Genomic DNA, 11,469 nt, shown 5'->3' with positions numbered 1-11,469 from the left:
AGGTACTATAAAGTACTGGAAAGTAGTGCTTAAAAGTACTAAAGAGTTCTATAAGGTAAGAATACGCAATAGAACAAAAAGTACTGAGAAATACTAAAAAGTACTAAAGATTATTTAAAAAGAACTAAAAACTACCAAAAAGTATTGAAGAGTAGTTCAAAGTACGAAGTATTGAAATTCTTAAAACTGCCTAAAAAGTATGATATAGTACTCAAAGGTACAAGAAATACTGAAAGTTACTAAAAAGGTACTATAAAGTACTGGAAAGTAGTGCTTAAAAGTACTAAAGAGTTCTATAAGGTAAGAATACGCAATAGAACAAAAAGTACTGAGAAATACTAAAAAGTACTAAAGATTATTTAAAAAGAACTAAAAACTACCAAAAAGTATTGAAGAGTAGTTCAAAGTACGAAGTATTGAAATTCTTAAAACTGCCTAAAAAGTATGATATAGTACTCAAAGGTACAAGAAATACTGAAAGTTACTAAAAAGGTACTATAAAGTACTGGAAAGTAGTGCTTAAAAGTACTAAAGAGTTCTATAAGGTAAGAATACGCAATAGAACAAAAAGTACTGAGAAATACTAAAAAGTACTAAAGGCTACTTAAAATATCATATTCTGTTTGTATTTAAGGGTCATTTTTTGCAAGGGGACTTATGTAGTAACGGTATCAGTATGAGTACTCAAGATTTTGGGTATCGGTCTGAAAAACGATGTTACCCGGTGACTTTCTCGACATTCCTGTGAAAGTATTTAAATTCTGTGAATCGGACCACACAAAATTCGAAGTCCACTGTAATACTTTTATGTCTAACTTGTACTTCTTTTTCTCATGCCATTTTCGCCTCCAAGACCTTCTTCAATACTCCCAAGACACTTTCCTTGTTGTTGAGGACATTATAAGCCGTCAAGCCCATCAAAGAGTCAAAGTCTTCCTCCGTGTAGGTGAGATTGCTTGTTGTGAACGGAGAGTTGCCGCTTCGCACGTCGACCTTTCCCGCTTCGATTTCCTCCTCGGTTTTCCTCTCCACGCCTGCAAACGACATCGGAATAATAAGTAGACCATTCCCGAGGCAATTGGCATAAAACTGGTGGCATCAAGTTGTTAAACTCGTGTGATATATATGTGTTCTTTTTAATCTGGTTCTGTGGGGGAGTTGTTAGCATAATTTGTTAACATGTAGCCGTTAGCATTTGAACGTTAGCATAACTTGTTAGCATGTAGCCGTTAGCATAACTTGTTAGCATGTAGCCGTTAGCATTTGAACGTAGCATTACTTGCTTGCATGTAGCTGTTAGCATAACTTATAAGCATGTAGCTGTTAGCATTTGAACGTTAGCATAACTTGTTTGCATGTAGCTGTAAGCATAACTTATTAGCACGTAGCTGTTAGCATTTGAACGTTAGAATAACTTGTTTGCATGTAGCTGTTAGCATAACTTATTAGCATGTAGCTGTTAGCATTTGAACGTAGCATAACTTGTCTGCATGTAGCTGTTAGCATAACTTATTAGCATGTAGCCGTCAGCATTTGAACGTTAGCGTAATTTGTTAGCATGTAGCCGTTAGCATAACTTGTTAGCGTTTAGCCGTTAACATGAGGCAGTTAGCATTTAGATGTTAGCATAACGCGTTGGCATGTAGTTGTTAGCATGTGGCCGTTTACATTACTTGGTAACATCTATCTGTCAGCATAATTTGTTAGCATGTGGGCGTTACCATTTGAACGTTAGCATAACTTGTTAGCATGTAGCTCTTAGTATAACTTGTTAGCATGTAGCTGTTGGCATAATTTGTTAGCATGTAGCCGTTAGCATTTGAACGTTAGCGTAAATTGTTAGCATGTAGCCGTTAGCATTTGAACGTAGCATAACTTGTCTGCATGTAGCTGTTAGCATAACTTATTAGCATGTAGCTTTTAGCATTTGAACGTTAGCGTAAATTGTTAGCATGTAGCCGTTAGCATAACTTGTTAGCGTGTAGCTGTTAGCATGAGGCAGTTAGCATTTAGCTGTTAGCATAACACGTTGGCATGTAGTTGTTAGCATTTAGCCGTTTACATTACTTGTTAACATCTATCTGTCAGCATAATTTGTTAGCATGTAGCCGTTACCATTTGAACGTTAGCATAACTTGTTAGCATGTAGCAGTTAGCATAACTTATTAGCATGTAGCTGTTGGCATAATTTGTTAGCATGAGGCAGTTAGCATTTAGCCGTTAGCATGACTCGTTAGCATGTAAATGGTAGATGATCTGCATTTATATTGCGCTTTTCAAGTCTATGAAGACCTCCTAAAGCGCTTTACAATGTGCTTCACGCTTACCCATTCACAAACACACTCACATACCAATAGCAGCCATGCAGCCATGCAAGGCGCCTCCCAGCTTATTGGGGGAATTAGGGATTCAGTGTCTTGCCCAAAGACACTTCGACATTTAACACGGAGGAGCCAGGAATCGAACCTGTAACCTCTTGACCGTTTACATTACTTGTTAACATCTATCCGTCAGCATAATTTGTTAGCATGTAGCCGTTAGCATTTGAACGTTAACATAACTTGTTAGCATGTAGCCGTTAGCATAACTTGTTAGCATGTAGCCATTGGCATAACTTGTTAGCATGTAGCTGTTGGCATAATTTGTCAGCATGAGGCAGTCAGCATTTAGCCGTTAGTATGACTCGTTAGCATGTAGTCGTTAGCACGTAGCTGTTTACATTATGTTAACAACATAACGACAGACTTAACATCTATCTGTCAGCATAATTGTTAGCATTTAGCTATTAGCATTTTAAAGTTAGCATGACTCGTTAACATGTAGCCGTTAGCATAACGCGTTAGCATGTAGTCGTTAGCATGTAGCTGTTTACATTACTTGTTAACATCTATTTGTCAGCCAAATTTGGTAGCATGAATCCATTAGCATTCAGCTGTTATCATGACTCGTTAGCTCTTTGTCGACAGTGTTTGGAGCTAGCCTGAAGTAAGATTTGGGCATAGCATCAGCCCGTTCCAGCTAATTATCATTGCACTAGTGGCAATGGGTTGTGCATAATAATAATAATCATAATAATCGTCGAAATGATCAATAAATGTGTGCTGTTTTATACCAGGTCGCTTAAAGTGTTCGAATGACACATTGACAAGCGGGAAGTGAATCACAACGGGTGCCGAGGGATTTTCGGAATCCTCCAAGATGTAAACCTCCCTCTGCGGTTCTTTTTCCAGGGCGGTAAAATCGACGTCCGGGAAAGGGATTTCATGATCTTTACAGTACGCCGCCGTCGACTTTATTTCCTAAAAATCAAGCGATTTAAGAAGCGTTCATATAAAAGGGATTCAGATTATAGGGCGGGGGGTTTACTTACCTTGAAGATGCGGTTTGGGTTCCAAGAGTAGTCAAAGACAATGATAATATCCACCTCTCTCTCCGGACGCAGGATGGGGGCACAGCCAATATTGATGTGATGACCGGAATCAATGAGCTGGAGAATGGTGTCGCTGGGCGTCAGAGAGTTTGGAAATGCATCGATGTGCGTTTCTGGGAATTTCATAAATGCATAAAAAAATTATTGTGTACAGACCTTTCTAGCTTTAATCAACGAAAATCAATCAGTAAACAAATTTGCCTCTGGGTGTTCCTGGTGCTCCACCATAAATCTTCTTTTTCTCTACACTGATTAAAAATAAATTGTTATTACTTGAGTTCTTTGAGTTCTGATATGAATTACCATTCCCTCTCGGGAATATGGAATCAATAAATCAGGCCGATGGAAATAGCACACACACAATTTATTAACACAGAGAGTTAATGATAGGGGAAAAAAGGGAGGGGGGGGCGCCGAGATTATGGGAGTTTTCGACCGCTGAAAGTAGCACAAAACGAAAGTTTCCCGCTATAATGCTAGTCAAGAAAAAAACCCTTATTCCCAAGAACCAGCAAATATGGTGTTGAATCTGAAACCGTCCTCTTACTTGTGTTTGCGGAGCGATTTGGTCTCGTCCTCCATATGGCCTCAACCTGGTCCACGAGTTAGAACCAAGGCTGCGGAGCAGGGACGCACGGCTGCTTGTGAGGCAGTAGGAAAAAGAGAGCCAGCTATCGATCAGCTCCTCTTTTTATACGGACGCTTGACCAGATCATGCCTCTATAGGCGTGGTCTTAGATATCTGATACTCGCAGTATCGTGTGATGGTGTTTGAAATTGCTAAACTTGAGAAGTAAGACATTTGCGTAATATTCTATACTTGAGAATGCCTCCTCAAATCGACATAATTACCTACTGTGAGAACATTATTTTATCAATACATAGCCTTGGATGTTTTATTTACTAAATAAACTTCATGTTATCAGATTTCATTATGGTACATGGTGAATTGGAACGTCCGGGAATTGTCCAAAAGGGGACGCAGTTGTTCCATCCATTCCAAAGTTGAGTTACTTGGAAGTCAATTTGGTGCTGGGCTTATTTGCTCTACACATGACAATGATGCAATCTAACAGGAAACGCATGTTATGTAAACGTTATCACGACAACCCTGTATGTAACATCCCACATGCCGACATTTCTTGTGTAAATACCATGTAAATTATAACTATAGCCTTATCCCCCTTGTCTTATAACATTATCTTCTCTGTTCCTTTATCTTCTTGCTCATACCTCACTATGAATGTGTAAAACTGGAGTGTCATGCCCAATTTCGTTGTCACAATATGTTAGCCCATTTGTAACAATGACAATAAAGGTATATTCTATTCTATTCTATTCTAAAACAAATCCTAAAACTCTTTCCTAACCAATAACAAGCACTCTCGCTTTTTAGTGTATTTAAAAGTGGGGTGCGGCATTCGAAAACTAAAGGCTGCAATCATGACTGAAAACCAAGAGATGTCAGCAAAGTAACACATGATTTGCGTGCTGGATTAAACTCTTCTTTTAATTATCTTTTCGGGGCTTTGTTCCGCTCCAAACAAGACTGATAAAGTAAAATAAGAGCAGATAGGCGCAATGGAAAATGAAACAAAAGGGCTCTTTGAAATAAGGTGGGCATTGTAAACACGGCCCCTTTTTCTACCCGAACCCATTTTGAATGAATGGAACAGCAGCAAGCTCTTATGATGCATTTTTATTCGGAAAAAATCATGTATATGCTGATAAGTTAATAGAAAACAATTTAGCATTTTAATTGAAAGAAAATGTAAATAAAGATTTTGACATAGAAGAAGGGGCAGCACGGCGGAGCAGTGTTTAGCGCCTGTGCGGCACAGTCCTAAGGTCTTGGGAACCTCCTGTGTGGGTTCAAATCCAGCTACCGGACTTCCTGTGCGGAGTTTGTATGTTCTCCCCGTGCTTGCGTGGGTTTCCTCCGGGCACTCCGGTTTCCTCCCACGTTCCAAAGACATGCACTTCAGGTGGATTGGCGAATTGTCCCTAGGTGTGAATGAGCGAGCGAGTTGTCTGTCCCTGTGTGCCCTGCGATTGGCCGGCAACCAGTTCAGGGTGTCCCCTGCCCACTGCCCGATGATTGCTGGGATGGGCTCCAGCACCCCCGCGACCCGACTGAGGATAAGCGGTGCAGCTAATGAGATGAGATGAGACATGGAAGAAGAAAAGCCAAAATCTCTTTGCTTTTATACATTTTACTTTGAAACAGTCAGTTTCAGCGAAAAAAAAATCAATGTTCTAATAACAAAAACGCGTATAGGGTCGATGACAAAAGTTTTTGTGTGTGTGTGGTAGAAAAAATATAGATATATTTAACACTGTACTGTAGTCTTACATATTTGTCTGAAAAAAACAATACAGTCTGAGTAAGAATGCTATAATTAACTTTTCAGAAAGTGCTTGGCACTAAAATAGATAATATGAGATGTGATCATGTGTACCAAACAAATATGAAGGGTACTTCCAGGGTCCAAACGGGGTACGAGGCGCATTCAAAATACACATTTACTGTGCAATCAAGTTTTCACCGCTAAAACCTCAACAGGTTATATTAAAAATGACAAGTACATCCCAAAAAAGTAATCCAAAGAAACCCGTCTAAGAAACCCCCAAAAACTGAAACAAAATTTAATAAACTACTCCCCAAAACCTCAACCGTCTCAAGTAACTACCACAGAACGCCACTAGGTGGTGTCATAGACTCGCGTAAATTTGAAGTCATTCCAAAACGTTCAAATACTTTCCGAAAATCCACTCTTTTTATCCGTTTCTGTTGCTGAAATGGACATGCGAATGTAAACAAAGAATTTGAGAACAAGGAAAAAAATAAAAAGATTTAAAACTAACGCACAAGAGACTTCAAAATATGTACCCAGTGGTGTGCAACATAAATATGATTTTAAATCAAATTGTAATCCTGCAAAGTAATCCCTATTTTTACAAACTACACCTGTCATGATTACTGATGTGATTCACCTGTGCCTGCTCATTTGGCGCCAACTGCTGCGGGTTCTGATTGGCTCCCTGTTAGTATTTGAACCCAGTCCTGTCAATCCCCTGTTGTCAGTCCGTCTGCGATTCTCCATGTACACTGGGCAAGCCTTTTTCGACTGTATTTTTCCAGGGGTCTGAGCGTTCACACAAAGTCGGTGAGCAACGCTTGAAACAACAGTGAGCCACCATAATCCCAAGTGTGGCAAGATAATTAATTATCAAACATGTCCAAAATTTGACATCAAGTTACATTTTGCGGAGTTTCCGGCAATTCAAAATGATTTTTCTATTTTTTAATTCCTTTTAAAAAAATATCATTGTGTTTATTTTTTTTTCTAGCTGTTACTTTTTTCTTTTTGTTCTCTCTTTACTTTTTTTCCTTTGTTTCTTTCTTTTCTTTTTTTCTGGCTTTTTTTTCAAAATTTTTCCTTCTTTTTTTCTCTTCCTTTTGTGTCTTTTTTTCCAGCTTTTCACTACTTTCTCATTTCGGCATTTTTTTCTTTTTTGTTTTATTCCCCCCCTTTCCTTTAAGTCATTTTGTGCATAATTTTACATAATATTTGGTCATGTTGGGATTAAAGAAGCAACAACAACCTGAAGAGCCGTTTGGGACCCGAAAGAGTGAATGAAGGTTTGTGTTTGGTTTATGGAGTCAGATAACTAATTCCAACAATTTGGTACATTCTAATATTTAAATCCTAACAGGTGGTTATTGGTATTTATTTCAACTCGACTGCCTATTTAACTGCCTCGCGCTCAAGTGCTTCCGCCGTCCGTCATGGCTCTCATTCTGCCGGGGAAGGCAATCTGACATCACGTCACGGAGAACTAAAAGCGTCCCAATACTCACTTGTTCAACCTTACCCTGCAAATAACTGATTCCTAACAGGTGAACCTCCTGCAGCTAAGAACATGTTCCGCCATGCTGACACGTTGGCACTTTAATTTGTATCGCGTCGATCTTTAATTTCCGAAGGAATTCAATACGTTTCCTGGACTTGCATACCATGGATGCTTCCCTTTAGCCTTTGTGCAAATGTAATCACAGGAATATAGTTCCTTCCCCTCTTTTTTGCACCATAAGGCGAGTCCTGCTGATTTATGTCTGCAAGATTTATCGTACCAGAGTTTCGAAGAGATTTGAAGTACTACACTGGTTTGCTGGTTAAAGTTTTCAAGTGAAAAAAATGATTGTGTTTTGCTTTTAACATGGCAGCACGACGGGGCAGTGGTTAGCGCGTGTGCGGCACAGTTCTGAGGTCATGAGATCGAACCTTCTGTGTGGAGTTTGCATGTTCTCCCCGTGCTTCCGTGGGTTTCCTCCGGGCATTTTGGTTTCCTCCCATATTCCAAAAACATGCATTTCAGGTGAATTGGCGCATCCAAATTGTCCCTAGGCTTGAATGAGTGAGCAAATTGTCTGTCCCTGTGTGCTCTGTGACTGGCTGGTAACCAGTTCAGGGTGTCCCCTGCCAACAGCCCGGAGATAGCCTAGATGGGCTCCAGCACCCCCGCGACCCTTCTGAGGATAGGCGGTGCAGATAATGAATGAATGAATGCTTTTAACATGTTTTTTGTTTGTTTATCATCAATTCAGAATTGATCTGAATTGTCCCTCTAGGGCAGGGGTAGGGAACCTATGGCTCGGGAGCCATATATGGCTCTTTTCATGAGAACATATGGCTCCAAAATAAAATGTAACTATTGCACATATCTTCGTGGCGTTCTAAAGTCAAGTGATTTCATCCCGATTTTAGTCCATATAAAGCCGAAGCAACTTAATGCAGAAGTTCGATAAGAAACCATTTAAACTGATAAATAAAAACGCTGGGGAACGGCTCTGATTGGGTGAGCAGTGCAGGTGGGCGGATCCCTGCACACAGCGCAAGGCACTTCCTTCTCGCTCTCTCGCTCAGTGCAGTCTACATCGAAAGTGAATATGAAGATATGCTTATCGTTTGCAGTCATTTGTGACATTTTTACAAAAGAACTTTGCGTGCACATTGTTTTGAAACCGTTATTAAGGACAAATTTCATGGAAAAAAATGGCCTCAACACTCTTAACTGAAGGTGGAAGACAAATTGTAAATGGCATATTTACATTGATTTGGGACACGGGATTTGGCATTATCATCATTTCATACATTTGATTAAATCATCAAATGACACACAGTGAAATAAGATATGCTGAAGCATTAGCTTTTGTCTAGAGAGCGTGTTTGGCAGTTTTTTCAATTTTGTCTGAAAATATATGATGTGGCTCTCTCAATTTATTTTCAAAACATTTTTTGCTTTTATGGCTCTTTGGGTCAAAAAGGTTCCTGACCCCAGCTCTAGGGTTTTTGAATGTGTCCCTAACTTCAAAATATTAAACTTGATGACGCAATTTCCTGGCTAAAATCATCATTGCGGCCTTTTGTTACGCGTGCAAGTATGTGAAATTCATAGATGCTCTCGTATAAACGCTTCCTTTTTCATCTTTTGGGAAGTTTGGATTGACATTTTGACTGTATTTAAAACAGTCCTTTTCTTACTTTCACCATTTGCATCCTACAATAAAAGAAAACCACAAACACACGCGTGAAATCACTCCCCTCTACCTCTTTTTCTCCAAAGTAATACGCTCCGTGGCCGGAACATTGAGGGTATAAGTAAAATAAAAGCAGAAAGGCCCAGTGAAAATAGATATTAAGCCTCTTTGAACTCAGTTAGGCATTGTCCACAAATACTTAACAGAGACCTTTTTAAATTCTACACTTTTTAAGCACACCTCAAACTACGCACGCCACCTTCCAAGAGTTATCAAAAAAAGTAGATTTTTTTTGTATAATGTAAAATAAATTATGTAGCACCTTGTTTAATCATGTTAGTGGGGACAAGAATCCCCTATAGTATGTAAAAATCTACCAAGTAGCCATGAACCCCCTTCCCACTTTTTAATCATGCACACTGCCAGCTCCCGTTTAGAGTAATGGTTGACCCGGGATAATGGATCGCAGCTGCATGGGTGGTGTTTATTTCAGGAGGAAAGAATGACACAAATATGCTCTCTCTTCCTGTGCTTTCAGCATAAATTGACTGGGGATAATGGATCGTGGCCGAACAGTGTAGTTCATTATAGGAGGGCTGCAATAGCATGCTTTAGCGGCCTGAATGGAATAAAACATGCATTTTGCCTGCCCTTGCTTTCAGCAATAGTCGACTGGGAATAATGGGGGATGTTTGTGGCCAAATTGCGCACTGCTCGCACATTCTCAGCGCACAAGAAAATCTAGCCAGCGCACAAAAATCAGGGCTCAAAATTACTAATTAAGAAGCGATTTAAATCAAAGTTACAGTGCATGAAGGTCAAAATACACGGGTTCCCCTGACGTTGTGTCCTAATTACGGTATTTTGAAGTCAATGTCGAACGAAGTTGAAAAGTAAAGTCAGTAAAGAGATTTTAACTTGGGGGCCACACGATAAAACAAACATTCTCTCGGGGTCCAAACTAGTAGATTAGAGATAAAAAAGAAAAATAAATAGAAGAAAGAAAGGCAGAAAAAAGAGAGAAGGTGGGACAAAGAAAGAGAGAAAGGGAGAAAGATAGAGAAAAGAAAAGAGATAGAAGAGAGAGAGAGAGGAAAGGGAGAAAGAGAGAGAAAAGAGAGGAAAAAAGAGAGAGAGAGAGAAAAGATAAAAAGAGAGCAAAGAGAGGGATCGAAAGAGAGAGAACGAAAGAGAAGGAGAGAGAATGTGAGAAACAAAAGAGATAAAAAGAGAGAACAAAAAAGAAGGAGAGAGAACGAGAGAAAAAAGAGAGAGAGAATGTGAGAAACAAAAGAGATAAAATGAGAAATAGCGAGAGAAGGGGATAGAAAGGGAGAGAGAAAGAATGAAATCCAATGAAAAATAGAAGGAGAGAAGGAGAGAAAAAAGAAGAGAAAGACAGAGAGAGAGAAAGAGAGAAAGAGGAACTAGGAAAGTGAAAAAGATAGACACAGAGCATGAAAGTGAGAGAGACAGAGAGTAAGAGAAAAAGGGAGGAAAAGAGAGAGAGACAGCGAGTGAGAGAAAAAGGGAGGAAAAGACAGAGGGAGAGAGAGAGAGATAGAGAAAGAGAGAGAGAGACAAACAAAGAGAGAGAGAGAGAGAGAAAGAGAGAGAGAGATACAGTGTCTGGCTTTGGCAACATCAAGTGGACATATTTCAACCTGCAGCTCGTTTTTCTCTTGCGCTTCCCTCAGCGTTGTCTTTCTGGCCCGATTCAATCCCTTAGCAGGCCTGACCCAGCCCGCGGGCCGCCTGTTTGACGCCCCTGCTCTAACTGAACAAAACACGAAAGGTACAGTATAGAGTTGTAAAATTTAGTGAACTTATAATGTTTTTTCATCCTCCTGTAAAAAAAAACGAATTCTGTGGATTGGGTTTTGTTCACATGACAGAATCATATAGAACATCTGAGCTCGTTTTGGGCTTCCCAGAGTATCTCTATATTTGTGTTTTTCGAGCATTGACTGAGCGCTTACCTTTCCAGGCTTTAAAGTTGCTATTTGTATTATAGTCCGAGTGCAGAAGAAGTCCATTCATGAAATTGTGTATTTGAGAACTGATCGGGCGGTTCCTCAAGAAGTCACTGATGATGGTGGAGACATCTGATTGGCCTACAAGGCGTGTGTCAAGAGTTGAAGGCTTGTTATCTTCTTCTGTGGAAAGAAGAACATATAATCATTTCAAGAGCTCGTGGAATATTTATATTAAAATCATTTTAAGGGTGTATGAATGTTGAATAACGTCTATGTCCTACAAAAAAATGGTGGATCAAAGAACAGGATGAATCAGGGGTGTTAAACAGGCGGCCTGCAGGCCGCATCAGGCCCATTAAAGGATTGAAATGGGGAAGAAAGACAACGCTGAGGGAAGCGCAAGAGATAAACGAGCTGCAGGTTGAAATATGTCCACTTGATGTTGCCGAAGCCAGGTGCCTCTCACGAATGCTGTAATTGTATTTCTCTCTCTCTCTCTCTTTCTCTCTTCCTCTCTTTTT

General features: G+C 39.7%; 1 protein-coding gene across 2 annotated transcripts in view; it reads right to left on the bottom strand.

The window, feature by feature from the left end:
* Window positions 1-801: 801 nt before the first annotated feature.
* Window positions 802-11,469, bottom strand: part of LOC148354354 (cytosolic phospholipase A2 beta-like) — a 38,036-nt gene continuing 27,368 nt past the window's right edge. The window contains exons 22-25 of one of the 2 annotated variants that reach the window (XM_088351745.1): window positions 10,952-11,125; window positions 3,371-3,543; window positions 3,113-3,299; window positions 802-1,034 (exon numbers count right to left, since the gene is read on the bottom strand). In XM_088351745.1, coding sequence (XP_088207871.1) covers window positions 832-1,034; window positions 3,113-3,299; window positions 3,371-3,543; window positions 10,952-11,125 — 737 coding nt within the window. In that variant the 3' untranslated portion in view covers window positions 802-831. Of the gene's footprint in view, window positions 1,035-3,112; window positions 3,300-3,370; window positions 3,544-10,951; window positions 11,129-11,469 lie in introns of both variants that reach the window. The other variant, XM_088351744.1, reaches the window with a different exon arrangement.

Source organism: Urocampus carinirostris, chromosome 13, assembly GCF_059441175.1.
Source record: "Urocampus carinirostris isolate Australia breed hairy pipefish chromosome 13, RoL_Ucar_1.0, whole genome shotgun sequence".
Lineage (NCBI taxonomy): Eukaryota > Metazoa > Chordata > Actinopteri > Syngnathiformes > Syngnathidae > Urocampus > Urocampus carinirostris.
This window is presented reverse-complemented; position numbering and strand designations above follow the sequence as displayed.